Genomic DNA, 15,986 nt, shown 5'->3' on the forward strand with positions numbered 1-15,986 from the left:
GTATATGTCTATATGTACGCTGGGGTGCTATTAATCTTTTAACCTATAGTAAGTATTCCAGTAGTGTGAATATTTTGACACAAGTTCAAGGCTAGCCTTGCCAATTTAGCAAGATCCTCCTGTCTCAAAACAAATAAAAAGTATAGAGATGTAGCTCAGTAGTAAATTGCCCCTGGATCAAATCCTCATTCAAAAAAAGCAAAAACAATAATGAAGCAGCATGGTGTGGTGGCCCATACCTGTAATCTCAGCAACTCAGGAGGCTGAGGCAAGAAGATTTCAAATTTAAGGTCAGCTTCAGCAACTTAGCAAGACCCTGTCTCAAAATTAAAAAAGAAAAAAAAGGGTTGGGGATATAGATCAGTGGTAATGTACACCTGGGTTCTATCCCCAGTTCAAAAACAAGACCCCTCATTTTAAAGGACATTTTCTCTATATGTTAAAAATATATTAAGAAATAGTCTTATGTGTAAAAAATAAAACAGCTTTGATTAAATGAATTTTAAAAACCCCTCTAATGTTAAGCAATAGAAACAAATTCCCATGCACAGAAAAACTTAATATTAGAACACTACTCAGAAATGTATTTAAGTATTAAGCTTCCTCATAAAAAATCTGCATTATTTGAAATGAAGATGAAAATAACAAGATGGGCAAGATGGTGTGCTCTTAATAGTATCAGTTACTCTGAAAGCTGAGGCAGAAGAATCACTTGAATCCAGAAGTTTGAGACTAGTCTGGGCAACACAGTAGATCCTTTCTCAAAAAATAAAATGATTTGGTCTGGGATTGTGGCTCAGTGGTAGAGTGTTCACTTACCACGTGTGAGGCCCTGGGTTCAACCCTCAGCGCCACATAAAAATAAATAAATAAAATAAAGATATTGTGTCCAACTACAACTAGAAAATAAGTATTAAAAAAAATAAAATGTTTTAAGAGGGATGGGGGTGTAGCTCAGTGATAGAGCACTTGCATATGCAAGGCTGAGTGTGATACCCAGCACTGGAAAAAAATTAGGTAAAAGATATTTGTGAGTCAATTACTATTGGCTTAAGCAACTTTAAAAAACAATCTAGGGCAGGGGTATATAGCTCAGAGGTAGAATGCTTGCCTTGCATTCAGGAGCCCTGCATTCAATCCCCAGTACCACACAAAAAAGTCTATTTTATAATATCATGAATTTCAGTTATCGTAGCATCTTAGAAAAAAAATTAAAAAGTAGTTTTTATATATGTACCAGATACTGAAGAAAGTAATTTTCCCCCCCATTGGTAGGGATCAAAATCCAGGGCCTAGTCAGGTATGGTGGTTCTTTCCTGTAATCCCAAATTCAAGGCTAGCTTCAGCAACTTAGTAAGACCCTGTCTCAAAATAAAATTAAAAAAAAAAAACAAAACAGGTCTGTGAACATAGCTCAGTGGAACAGCGCCCCTGAGTTCAATCTCCAGTACCAGGGAAAAAAAAAATGACAGGAGTTATGTAAGAAACATAATCCGACTAGTTTACATTCCATTACTATTATGCTGACTGAAATACATTATGTAATTAAAGGCATCTGTTTAAAACTCAGAAAACATGTATTTAAAAAACTCATCTATGACATTTTTGCTGATTTTTCCTCTCAAAACTCCAGTGAATGAGGAGCTAAGGTGGTAGCTCAGTGGTAGAGTGCTTGCCTCGCACATTTGAGGCACTGGGTTCTATCCTCAACACCACATACAAATAAATAAATGAATGAATATATTGTGTCCATCTACAAAACAACAACAAAAAATTAAAAACAACAACAAAAAACTCCAGTGAATGACAACTCTTTGTACCTTTAAATATCCTCTACATAGTTTTCTGATTATCCAAGTTATGTGAGAACAAGATTTGATCATTTCTGCATGTGCACATGTTTGCATGTATGTACATAGATATGTATGTGTATATGTCTTTGTTGCATTGAAGATCCCTTATGCCAAAGGCTACTATATCTTATAACGTTTGTATTCCTAATGCCTATAGCAATGTATGAAATACAATAGTGCTTAATAAATGTTAGACAAAATAACAAATATTGAATCACCTGTATAAGGCCACTGTTATCCCACATCCAACCAACCATCTTCCCTGGACTCTTGAGACTGCTGTGGATACTAAAAGTTGTATGCTACTGTTCCTAGGAAATGTGATCAAGTTAGCCCTTTTTTTTTTTCCAGTTCAGGGATTGAATCCAGAGTCCCTCCACCACTAAGCCACATCCCCAGCTCTTTTTGTATTTTATATAGAGACAGGGTCTCACTAAGTTGCTTAGGGCCTAAATTGTTAAGGCTGGCTTTGAACTTGTGATCCTCCTGCACTATGCCATCACACCCATCAAGAAATGTGATCAAAATAAAGAAATATGGGAAGTCCAAACAAACACTGTAATTCTTTTAGTGATAAAAACCTATAATAGCGCCACATTTCAAAAATATTACAGTATTTAATTGGGTATGTTAGTGTGCACTTGTAGTCTTAGCTACTTGGGAGACTTTGGCAGGAGGATCACTTGAGCCCAGGAGTTCATGGCCAGCCTGAGAAACACAGTAAGACCTCATCTCAAAAAACAAACAAAAAACCCACTTATATAGTATTCATAAATTTTTTTCATAGTAACATAAAAAATTTGTTCACTTAATCAAAAATCCTCATATAACTTAAAATTTATCTTGACATTTTTTTTTTGCTCATTACTTGCAGAAATAATACAAGTTTTGCCCTCAGCTTCTTTCTTCCCTGTAGAAGATCCAGGGTAAAGACACTTGACAAATAAGCAGCATTCTCCCTGACCCAATGGAGGTTAATCCCTTTTTTAATGATCTTAAAGTATTAGTCATGGACAGTTCCCTGTTAGGAAACAGCATTTTGAGTTACACAGTACACACTGTTCCCCAGTACCACCACCAAAAAAAGTACTTTGTTGCAGTTATCTGGAAAATCTATCTATGGAAATAAACAATAACATAAAAGTTGGATTTTTAAAAATGATATGCCCTGAAAAACAGGGCATACATATCATTTTAAAAATTCAGCTTTTGGGTCTTGGAGTTTAGCTCAGTGGTACAGCATTTGCTTATAGCACATGTGAGGTCCTAGGTTCAATCCTCAGGAACACTAAAATAAAGGGAGGGCATTTTTACATGATACATTTACATGAACAAAAACTTTAAGGCAAATTATTAATACAAAGGATATTTCCTTTTAACTTTGGTCAACAAAATATTTTTAAGGTTAATTACATTTAGTCAAATCAAAAGCTATTTCCCACTCTTACCACAAAAAAGGTAATAATCCGAGATGGTGGACATGTTAATTTGCTCTGCAGTAATCATTTTATTATATATACAGAAACATTAAGTTGCATATTTTAAACATACACACACAAATATATAAATTAAAAATTGGCTGGGGGTATAGCTCAGTGGTTGAGCCCTTACCTACCTTGAGTTCAATTTCCAGCTACTTGGTAGGGTGAGACTGTAAGGTTGAAGCCAGCCTTGGCAATTTAGTGTGATCCTGTCTCAAAAAGTAAAAAGGGGTAGGGATGTAGCTCAGTGATAGAGCACCCCAGGGGTTTACTCCCCAGTATTGTAAAAATAAATACATGCATAAAAAGGGCTGGGGATGTATCTCAGTGATACAGTGCCCCAGCTTCAAATCCCCAGCATCACATACATATATACAAAAGTAAATAAATACATGTATATAAAACAAAAACATTCTTTCTTTAAAATTAAGCACTAAGCTGGGTTTGGTGGCACATGCCTGGAATCCCAGCCACTCGGTAGGCTGAGGCAGGAGGATCACAAGTTCGAGACAAGTTGTGGCAACTCTGTGAGACCCTGTCTCAACAACAACAACAAAAATAAAGGACTGGGGATATAGCTCAGTGGTAGGGCCCCCCTGGGTTCAATCCCCAGTACCACAAATAGATAAGCACTAGATCCATTAATATAAATGAATGGCATTAATAAGCATTTAGCCCACAAGCTCAGTAACATAAAGGAATCAATAGTGCAGCGTACAATATATGCTTGATCTTTAAACATACTTCTGCAAGCATTTGAAAGGGCACACTGAGAACCAACAAAGGGAATATTAGTTACATGGTCTATACCTAATTTAGAAAATCATAACTATTCAAATTTGTTCAGATTCCCTTCGATCTTTGCCAACTTATTTATTTATTTTTGAGAGGGGGGGGGATTTTCTAATATTTATTTTTAGTTTTTAGTTTTCAGAGGACACAACATCTTTGTTTGTATGTGGTGCTAAGGATCGAACCCTGGCCGCACGCATGCCAGGCAATGCGCTACCTGAGCCACATCCCCAGCCCTTGCCAACTTTTTTTTATTTATAATTACCTCCACAGATACTGTTTCCTTGGGACAGACACAGAGTAAGGTATTCACCTATCTTCAACAGATTCTGGGACACATTCCCCAAAAGAATGTTTTCCATGAATAATACATAGGTTTCTGGCTCAAGAATTCATTACTAATTACTATTATATCCTATTCCATTTAATTGAAAACTGTTCAGAACTTTAGACAATTTACAACAATCATTAAACAGTTGTCACTGATTCCAAAACAAACCATTTACAGTAAAAACAGTGGAACCATAACACCATTTATGCTTATTCAAAACTCAGTTAAAAACCATTGTTAAAATCAGAGCAGGTAGAAAAAAAATCTCAAGAAGGTTATTAACCCAATCTTTAATACAAACAACTGTTGTACTTTTTAAGAGAAGCAGGGAGAATCCTACAAACCAGATAGACGTTCAACACTTTAGAAAATATCCTTCAAGAAACTTCTCTGGCTTGGGAGGCTGAGGCAGGAGGATCACAAATTCAACACCGGGCTCAGCAACTTAGCAAGGACTTAAGCAACTAAGCAAGACTCTATCTCAAAATAAAAAATAAAAGGGTCTGAGGATGAGGCTCAATAGTTAAGTGCCACTGAGTTCAATACCTGGTACAAAACAAAACAAAACAAACCCTATTTGTATGTTCCTACACATGCTTTTAATATTTATTTATTTATGTACTAGGGATTGAACCCAGGGGCACTTTACCACTGGGCTATATCCATAGCCCTTTTTAATTTTTTTTTTTTTTGAGACAGATTTTCACTAAGTTGCTGAAGCTGGCCTCAAACTTGCAATTCTGTCTCAGCTTCCCTAGTCACTGGGATTATATAGGCATGCACCACACGGCACCCATCTGATGCCAGTAATAGTCTAAAGCAGAAGCATACAGCAAGGCCCTAAACTTAGTGAAACCCTGTCTCATAATAATAAATAAAAGAACTGAGGTTGTGGTTTAGGGGTTAAGTGTCCTGGGTTCAATCTCAGATACCAAAAGAAGTCTCAGCATGAATACATTTACAAATCTTAAAAAAAAAAAAGATGAACACCTTGATAGAAATAGACAAATTTATGAATGTAAAGTATGAATGGTCAGCAACCATACATAAAAATATTAAATTTCATAAGTGATGAAAGAAATGAGCATTTGGGCTGGGGTTGTGGTTCAGTGATAGGGCGCTTGCCTAGCACGTGCAAGGTCCTGGGTTTGATCCTCAGCACTACATAAAATAAAATATTGTGTTCAACTACAGTTGAAAAAAAAGAAATGAACATTTTAAAAGATACCATTTTTATTCTATTTAACAAAGATGACCTTTCACTATCAACAAAGAACAAATCACAAAGGCACTTTCCCCTGATAGAACTAAAAATTGGTACATCTCGGGGTGGGGATGTAACTCAGTGGTAGAGTGATAGTCCAGTATGCATGAGGCCCCGGCTGTTTGATCCCCAACACCCAACAATCACTGACAAAAAAAAAAAAAAAGGAATACAGTTTTTCTAGAAGTAATCTGACATTATATTCTTTTTTTAATAGTGCTATGCATTGAACCCAGGGTCTTGCTTGTACTAGGCAAGTGCTCTACAACATCCCAGCCCTAATTTTCTAAATTTTATCCAGCATATACATATCCTAATCAAAGGAAATAAGCAGCTGGGCACAGTGGCATACTCTTGTAATCCCCGCATCTTGGGAGGCTGAGGCAGGAGGATTTAGAGTTCAAAGCCAACCTCAGCAATTTAGCAAGGCTCTAAGCAACTCAGTGAGACCCTGTCTCTAAATAAAATTAAAATATAAAAAAGGGCTGGGGATGTGGCTCAGTGGTTAAGTGCCCCGGGTTCAATCCCTGGTATGAAAAGAAAGAGAAAGGGGGGGGGCAAGGAGAGGGGGAAAGGTGGGGGGACAAGCAAAGCTGGGTATAGTGGTGCACGTTTGCAATTTCAGTGATTTAGGAGGTTCAAGCAGGAAGATCACAAGTTTAAGGCCAGCCTCAGCAAGTTTGCAAGAATCTGTTTCAAAAAATATAAAGGGCTGGGGATATGGTTCAGTGGTAAAGCACTCCTGGGTTCAAGCCTCAAAAAAAAGCAGCAGCAGCTGGACTCTTCATTAGTAAGGGGACCCTTGTACAGTCCTTCCTATCAGACTGGGAGCATTATTTGGCTATTTGCCTTGTCACAATGCTTTCTTCATCTATGAATTCATTAGCTTAGTAAACACTGAATATCAGGGCCTGGTATTGCAAGGTTTTCGCTTTTCATTGACTGAAGATAATTTTCATATATTACAGCAAGGAGGAGGACAGATATGCTCTTTGGTTCTTATCTTTTTGTCTACTATTGAGAATTTCTCCCAGCTTGCTACTTAGATAACTACCTCTGAGCAACTCAAATGAGAGAGGAGCAATTGTAAATTGACATTGACAATGTTGAACATCAGGTTTTAAAATAGAAGGGGGGATTAGGTGAAGTTCCGGATTTTGTTGAAAAATATTTCTGAGTGATGGCTATCTCAGGAGTTCTGACCTGTTCATTCAATGCCTTGTAAAAATAATGAATGTGGAGCCTAGCAAGAACAAAAGAGTCTACCCACCTATGGCCTAAAACAATTCTTGGAAAAGGGGCAGGTTGCTCAGAATTAAGTAAACTGAAAAAATAAAAACATTATATTTTATAGACATAAGCAAAAATTTCTCACAATAATGGACTATGTTTGTGCTAAACAGGAGAGCAGAAACCACTCTTTTTATACATTTATAGAAACTAAGGCATACAGAAGTTTAAGATCTGACTAAAGCAATAGAGCTGATTACTGGCACAGAACTGGAACTTATTCTGACTGATTAGGATACAGTACTTACAAGGAGATTGTTCCACAAATGCCATGCTGAGGTTCTTTTAAAGGATGACTCAGTAATTGGGTAATATCTATCCTACATAATTCTCAGAATGAAAGTATTCTTTTTTTTTCTTTTCAGTACTGGGAATTGAACCAAGGGCTTTGCCCATGCTAGGCAAGCACACTTTGACTGAGCTACATCTTCATCACTTTTTATTTTGAGACAGGGTCTCAGTTGCCAAGGCTGGCTTCAAACTTGTGATCTTCCTGCCTCAGTCTCCCAAGTAGCTGAAATTATAGGTAAACTGTGCCCAGCTGAAACAAGTCTTTTTTTTTTTATTGGTGCATAATAATTATAAAAAAGAGTGGGTTTCATTGTGGCATATCTGTACATGTACATATCATCATTTGATCAATTTTATTCCTGGTACCTCCACTTCGCTCTTTCCCCGACCCTCTTCCCCTATCCTACCAGTCTCACTTTCATTAAAACAAGTTCTGGATAAGAGCCTACATCTTTTCTTTTTCCATATTAAAAATATTTAGCTCTATCTGAATGCCATTCTGTGTCTATATTTGAACAGTTAGGTTTGTTTTCTACCTAGGCAGAATTTTAAAATAAACAAAGTAAAAGTGTACCACAATAAGAGACTACAAACCAAATTAAAATAGAACATATTTAATGTTCATGAGTATCAAACACTATGTACAAACGAATATTCATTTTCCTTGGTCCCATGTTACAGTTAAATATTTAGCTACATGTAAATATTTTTTTCTAATCTACTAAGCATGCTAAAAATTTCCAAAATTCAATGGATAGATAGGTTTGGATAATTATATAGCCCATCCTCTTTTCACCATATTACCCTTTGATAATAACTAAAATCTGAAATATGTTTTACTTTTGTTTTGTAGTATTGGGGATTGGACCAGGGCCTCACACTGCTAGATAAGTACCACTGAGCTACATACATCCCCAGCCCTTTTTATTTTATTTTTGAGACAGGGTGTCACCAAATTGCCCAGGCTAGCCCCAAACTTCCAATTCTCCAATCTCAGCCTACAGAGTTGCTGGGATTATAGGTATCTAGCTCAACAGCTTTTAACACAGTATAGAAACATGTATAACTTATACCTCTAACAAATTAAAACTTAAATACCTAGCATGTGAAATTTATTTATTTTTATTTTCTTGGTGTGCTGGGTACTGAACTCAGGGCTTTATCTATGCTAACCAAGTACTCTACCACTAAGTCACATCCCCAGTCCTAGTACATGAAAATAAACCTCAAATTATCAAGTTTTGTACCTCTACTTTTTTTGAGTGTATAATACTGGGGACTTAATCTAGGATGCCCCACCACTGAGCTATATCCCTAGACCTTTATATTTTTATTTTGAGACAGGGTCTCATTATATTGCCAAGGCTGGCTCCAACCTGCAATCCTCCAGCTTCAGCCTCCCAAATAGCTGCAATTACAGACATGTGCCCCCATGCCAGGCCTCCACCTTGTTCTTAATTTTTTTGACCCTTTAAGATATTTACTATAGGGCTGGGGTTGTGGCTCAGAGGTAGGGCACTTGTCTAGCATGCATGAGGCACTGGGTTCAATCCTCAGCTCCACATAAAAATAAAATATTGTGTCCACCTAAAACTAAAAAAATAAACATAAAAAAGATATTTACTGCAAATAGATTTGATATTGTTAAGAGACTTTTTGTGGGGGAGACAGGGTCCTGCTTTGTTGCCCAGGTGGTCTCAAACTCCTGGGTTCAAGTGATCCTCCTGTTTTAATCTCCTGAGTAGTAGCTGGAACTGACATAGGCATGTGCCATCATGCCCAGTTCATACAAGGCATTTTAGAAAAATAAAATCTGAGATAATAAACGAAAAAAATAATAGATTTTGGATCTTTGAAATCAAGTACATTAAATCTGTTATTTTACAGGTAGTACAGAGAATAATATGTAGGATAAAAACTATTTTTGAAAGGGTTTTTTGGACAGGAAATGTTCACTACAGAATGCTGATTGGGAAAAAAAGAATCAAAACAATCTATACACAGTATGATCTTAATTCTTGTCCTATTCCAAAGTTCATAAAGTTTCTATAACAACACATCTCTTTTATAACTTAAAAATATTCAAATACCCTTTATATGTTTTGAATTCAGTAGAATAAACATATCAAGTTGTGAAAGAAAAAGAAACATGAAAGTGCTAAGAAACACAATTCTATGGCTAACTGAAAACAAAAGTCAAGACAAAAACATAGGTCCTGTTGCATTTTATCCAAGGTACTTTCCACTATATCATATATTTGTTCAATTCAATATAACTTTATTTTTATTTTACCAATTCTGTTTCTGTCTCAAGTCTATTCACACAGTGACCTTAAAAATTGCTAACAGATTACATTTTATAATACCATTACCAGATTACCCCACAGAGATAAAATTTAAGAATAGACAGCTAATGATTATCTTGAGTCTCAAGATAACAAGGACATCTATTTTACCATATTCATCTTGGGAAATTCTACCAAAAAGCACAATGTCCCCCCAGTAGACGCTTAGTAAATTTTATTCTTTAAATAATAGCTTCCCCTGCCCCAGGCACTAGCTACTAGACTTAAATATTAAACAAAAACAGCAAAATCTCATTATTTTATATTTGGGGTGTCCAGGCATTTAATATAGAGTATTTTAATTTTATAATGTAATGTCAAGGGAACATTTACATTCATAAAAATATTTCAAGCACTATACAAATGAACTGGTACATTAATTACAATAATTTTTGCTCATTGAAATTGGCCTAACCCTCCCCATTACTTTGTTAGACTAGCTGGAATCACTGAATGCACTAGAAAGCAATAAAATTACAGGTATAGTACCAGGGGCACCAGACTAGAACCTAGACCCTAGTCTAAGTTTCACTAATAATCAGATATTATTAATTATTTATTATTAACTTTGGGCAATTCACTTTTTTGTCTTTGAATCTTAATTAATATATTTGAAAAAGCAAGAAAACTAAACTCCTAATCATTGGGCATCTTTCCAGTGTTAACTTTCTTTTCTTTTGGTGGTACTGGGGCCCAGGCTTTGCATATACTAGGCAAGTGCTCTACCACTGAGCCACATCACAAGCCCTAAATCATTTTAAAAATTAATTCTTATCCACAAAGATTCTATAATTCAGACTTCTTTCATGGTGTCAAATTTGATATTCTGAATGTTAGTTTGCTTCATTTCATTTAAAAAAAATTTGAAATTGAGCACATTTTGTTAAGATACATATGATTAATGTATGTATTAAAAATACGTATCATTTTTGCTATGTTATATTAACAAGGAACAATAAGACAAAACAGAAGAAACATGAGCACCCCATAATTGAGCCTGTTTTGTTAGCTGAGCTGACATAAACCATACTGCATTTTAGAGTACAAATCATTAATATACTAATACATATGAATATATGCATACATACATGTATATAACAATGGCATATACTTACTTATGTTGATATGCATATAGATGTGTGTGAATTTTAAAACTTGTTTTAAAGAAATTTTAAATGTACATTAGGGGGCTGGGGATGTGGCTCAAGCGGTAGCGCACTCGCCTGGCATGTGTGCAGCCCGGGTTTGATCCTCAGCATCACATACAAACAAAGATGTTGTGTCTGCTGAAAACTAAAAAATAAATATCAAAAATTCTCTCTCTCTCTCTCACCTCTTTCTTAAAAAAAAAAAAAAAAAGGACATTAGGCCACATGTGAAGTGCAAAGTCTCCCATCCTGTGTGTCTTCCATAAGTAACCACTGTTAACATTTTTCCTGTGTATCTTTCAAGACATTATCTGAACAAGTATACATATGTGTATGTGCCTGTGTCTATGTGTATATCTTAACCTAAATTTTTCACTTCAAAAAAAATCTGAGCACCAGCTTCACACTCATGTTAAATACACTCAAGGCAGAGCAGTCACTGGCACAAAGTAGTATACTTTTGAGAACTGTTGACTTGAATACATTTTAATTTTTGTGCTTGGAGGCTATGTGAAGCAATAGCACAGGAGTGGTGGCCAAGGAACCAGACAACCAGGGTTCTAATTTAACTAGAGTAGCCTTAGGCAAGTAATGAAATTCTGAGCCTTATTTTCTGTTTTGTAAAACAAAAGGGTTGAGCTAAAATCCTTTTCAACTCTAAAATGTTATAATTCTAAAATGGCCGTCTGGAACAGTGTTCTCTTGAACTGGCTGTTAACAAATATTAAGGGGAAGAAAAGGAAGAAGAAATAAAGGAATACAATTGCAACCTCCTGTTTTACTAGAATAAATAATTTCTATGAGTTATTAACTATCAAGGTATAGTGGAAACAGAACTACTGACATAATTATATTTGAAGGCAAAGTAGTAGATTATTAAAATCGAATAGGTTTTTACAAAGCTTTGATTGACGTTTTTCTTTTTTCTTTTTGGTGGGGGATGAAGAGGGCCATTGGTTAGTTTGGGCAACAACTACTCCCCTCCCTCAAAAAAAAATTTAAGTGAATTGTGGAATTAAAATACTGAAAATGAAAGTCAAATTGAGATTTTGTTTCAGAGAATATGCTAGGAAGGTGGCGAGGACAGCAAAGGTTGGAAAGAATTACTAGCTAATTTCCTCTTCCGGAAGCTCTTTGGCCTCTATTCTTTCTGTTTCACAAGCCCCCGCCAGACACGCTCCACCCTGCTCCATACGTGCCAGACATCGACTGGGAAGGGGGGGGGTCCCTTTGATCATATTTTTTAAAAAGTTCCCAGACTTCATCTACCGTAAATGTCTAGGTTTCAAGGACGCCAACCCCAAGGCATGAAGTTACCCACCCACCAACCCACCGCCTTCCTTCCGCGGTCCTGGGAACTCGGACCAGGAGCCCCAGTCTGGCATCCCCCGCGGGCTGGCGGGCGCGGCCTTCCCGCCCTCCCTAGCAGCGCCTGGCCCTAGGGGAGGGGAAGGGTGGGGAAAAGGGAGGGGAGGGGAGAAAAGGCAAAGGGGGGGGAGGAGGAAGGAAAGCCCGCACAAGCAGTACCCACCGCGCCAAGAAAGCGGGCCCTAACCGCCGGCGGCGATCAGCTCGGTCCTGAGGGGAGGGTCCCAGAGGAGGGGCGGCCCGAGCCCCAATCTGGAAATGCCAACTCCGCTCTGCGGCCGGGCCCCTGCCTAGAAGGAAACGGAAGTTCCTTCGAGTCTCTCACTGGCCTTCACCAGCTAGCCCGTCCCTCGGAGAAACCGCGAGTCGGGGAACCCGAAGTGTGTTCACTTCAGGGCCTCCAAGAGGCCTCGGGCGCAGTCCGTCCTCCTTGGCCAGGCTCTGGCCACTGGGCCCTGACCGTCTCCTTCCCACCTTCCGGCTGAGAGGTCAGCCTTGCAAAGCTCCTCCTTCTTCCCCCCTCCGCCATTTTCGAACTTACCCCTCCGGCCCAGGCGTCCCTCGATTAGCTCCGCGCCCGCTCAGGACGCCGCCAAGGTCCCTCCACTTCCCGGAGCCGGAAGGGGGCAGCCAGAAAAAACCAAGTCCTCTTCACCCCCCACTCCACTCCCCCCCCCCCCAAGCTGGAAACCAGAACCTGCCCAAGCGGGCGCACATGCGCAGTGAGCACCTCGCAGTCCCCGCCCCTAGCTCCCCCGTTTCCTCTTTTAGCCTCGAGGATTTTTTTTTCACATGCCTCATTACCTGCTGGACTCTAGGGTTGAGGAATAAAGGGAAAAAAGGATTGAAAAGAGAAGGGAGAAGAGGTCGAACATGTTCAGTTCTTACTGTAGACCAGGCACTATATGCTAGGTATATAGCATGTTCTTTGTTGTAATTTTAACAATCCTGTTATTAAACCCACTTTACAGAGGAAACTGAGGCCCAGAGAGAATAACTATCCCATTATCGCCTGGCCAATAAATAAGGAAATTGAGATTAGAATCCCATGGGGACAAAAATGAAAGGAATGACAAGAAAGGAAGAGATAGGAGTTAAGAAAAGAAAGAAAACAGGAAGTCATTGTACATAAAATGCTGATCATACCCCGAGTTTATTTCAAATATAGGACTGTCAGATTGACCTATAAGTTTATGTTTGAGGAACTTGGACTCTTATAGGCGAGTGTATGAGTTGTGAATATTTTAAGGGAAATGTCGTAAGTACCACTAGCATGTTAAATGATGCTGCCCTTCATGAAAAGGGAACTTGGAGGACAGAGGAAAGAATTTTCTTTTTGGTCCATGGGTTTTTGTTTGTTTGTTTGTTTGTTTTGTTTTGCTATTGAGGATTGAACCCAGGGATGATAACACTGAGCCGCATTCCCAGTACTTTTTTATATTTTATTTGGAGACAGGGTCTCACCCAGTTGCTTAGCTAGCGGCCTTGCCATTGCTGAAGCTGGCTTTGAACTCGCGATCCTCCTGCCTCAGCCTCCCCAGCTGCTGGGATTACAGGCATGCGCAACCGCACCTGGCTCCTCAGTGGGTTTTTGCTAAGTTATTATCCCCTCTGATCTTTTCTCACTGTCAGTGCTGGGCATCTCACGTCTGATTTATTGTAATAACAGTAATTGCAAGCAAATAAGCAACACTATTAAATCTCACAACAATCTTATTTAGTATGAATTCATTATACCCCTTTCTTTTTTTGAGATAGGGTCTCACCATATTGCCCAGGCTGTCCTCAAACATCTGGGCTCAAGCAATTCTGCCTTAGTCTCCTGAATACCTGTGACTATCCATTATCTCCCTTTACAGTCAAGAAAACTGAAGCTTAGAGAGGTTAGGTGACTTGTGGAAGCTGAAATCGTAATTCAGCTGCAGATCTGTCTGATCACAGATCTGTCTGACCATTATTCACCTATTCATTGACTTCTCTATCCATAGACTGGTTCTTTCAATCCAGCCTGCACAAAGCTATCTGAGTTAAATACTCCCAGACAATATTAAAACTCTTGCTGGGCTCAGTGGCACTATCCTGTAATGCTATTTACTGGAGAGGCTGAGGCAGGACGATTGCAAGTTTGAGGCTAGCCTTGACAACTTAGCAAGGCCCAAAGCAACTTTGGAAGATCCTGTCTCAAAATAAAAATTAACAAGTGCTGTGGTTGAATGTTTTCTCTGATATGTGGAAGCTAACCCACAATAAGGAGGGGGGATTTAAAAAAGAATAGAAGTTCAGTGGAGTAGACAAAGGGGAATGAAGAGAGGGGTGGGGGATGGGAAAAGGAAAGACAATGGAATGAATCTGACATACTTTTCCTATGTATGTATATGAATATTCCACAGTAAATCTCACCATTGAATACATCCACAAGTAACTAATTAAAAAAAATAAGTAGGGTAAATGACAGAAAGGTCAGTAGAAGCAAGAAAGTAGGGGTAGGAGGAGTGAAGGTGAAGGAGAGGTATTGGGAACTGAATTAAAACAAGATATATTCCATGCTTTCATATTATGTCAAAATGTATTAAGGGGCTGAGGCTGTGGCTCAGTGGACAACCCTTGCCTACCATGTGAGAGGCACTGGGTTAAATTCTTATCACCACATACCAATAAATCAAATAAAGGACCATTGACAACTAAAAATATATTTTAAAAAGTATTCTGTCATGTATAACTAAAAAGAACCAATAATATATATTTTTAAAAGGGATGGGGAGAGCTGGGGTTGTAGCTCAGTGATTGAGTACTTGCTGGCACTGGGTTCGATCCTCAGCACCACAGAAAGAAAGAAAGGAAGAAAGGAAGAAAGGAAGGAAGGAAGGAAGGAAGAAAGAAAGAAGAAAGAAAGAAAGAAAACATATTGTGTTCATCTACAACTAAAAAAAAAAAAATTTTAGAAAGGGTTGGGGATGTGACTCAGGGATTAAGCCCCGCTGAGTTCAACCCCTGATACTCCCCACCCCCCACCCAAAAAAGAAGAAAGAAAGAAAAAGAAAAAAAATATTAAAACTCCTTAAAGCCTAGGTGGTGACACACACCTATATTCCCAGCAACTTGGGAGACTGACACAGAAGAATTGCAAGTTTGAGGTCAGACTCGGCAACTTAGGCTGTTACACAGAATATAAATAAATAAACAAACAAACAAACAAATAAATAAATAAATAGATAGATAGATAGGGCTTGGGATGCAGTTCAGTAGTAAAGCACCCCTGGGTTCATTTCCCAGTATCCCCCCCCACACACACACACAAAAAAACAACACCTCTTTAGCTTTATGTTTACTCTCACCTGTCTTGTTCCCAGGGTTCCTGCTTTTCATTATTTTGTTCAAACTGCTCCCTTTGCCTATGTCTATTCTAGTCTATTCAGCCTGTCCCTACACAAAGTCTTCTCTAATTCCCCTGGCTAAAGATTATCTCTTCATCTTCTGAACTATTTTGGCACTTGAATTTTTTTATAGAATCTTTTTTTTTGTAGTTGTAGATGGACAGAATCCTTTATTTTATTTGTTCATTTATATGCAGTGTTAAGGATTGAACCCAGTGCCTCACACATGCTGAACTATAGCCTCAGCCCAGCATCATTTTTATTATAGTAACATGCACATGAAATTTTACCATTGCAACATATTCTTAAGTGTACACTTCATTGACATTAAGCACATTTACATTGTTGTGCAACCATCTTCACCAAATGTCTTCAGAACTTTTTCATCTTACTCGGCATATAAGTTTGGTCCTTTATTATGGAATACATTGCTTTCTGCCACGTGGTAT

At 38.2% G+C, this 15,986-nt stretch overlaps 1 protein-coding gene across 6 annotated transcripts in view; it reads right to left on the reverse strand.

The window, feature by feature from the left end:
- Xiap (X-linked inhibitor of apoptosis) overlaps positions 1–15,576 on the reverse strand; it is a 47,182-nt gene extending 31,606 nt beyond the window's left edge. The window contains exons 1-2 of one of the 6 annotated variants that reach the window (XM_078034307.1): positions 12,705–12,843; positions 3,469–3,543 (exon numbers count right to left, since the gene is read on the reverse strand). Coding sequence is in view for 1 of the 6 variants with exons in the window: in XM_078034304.1 (XP_077890430.1) it covers positions 15,499–15,529 (31 nt within the window). In the remaining 5 variants the exon portion in view is untranslated. Of the gene's footprint in view, positions 1–239; positions 323–3,468; positions 3,544–12,326; positions 12,675–12,704; positions 12,857–15,498 lie in introns of those variants that run through there. The other 5 variants (XM_078034306.1, XM_078034304.1, XM_005319340.5 and 2 more) reach the window with 5 other exon arrangements.
- Positions 15,577–15,986: the final 410 nt, after the last annotated feature.

The sequence above is a fragment of the Ictidomys tridecemlineatus genome, chromosome X, assembly GCF_052094955.1.
Source record: "Ictidomys tridecemlineatus isolate mIctTri1 chromosome X, mIctTri1.hap1, whole genome shotgun sequence".
Classification (NCBI taxonomy): Eukaryota; Metazoa; Chordata; class Mammalia; order Rodentia; family Sciuridae; genus Ictidomys; species Ictidomys tridecemlineatus.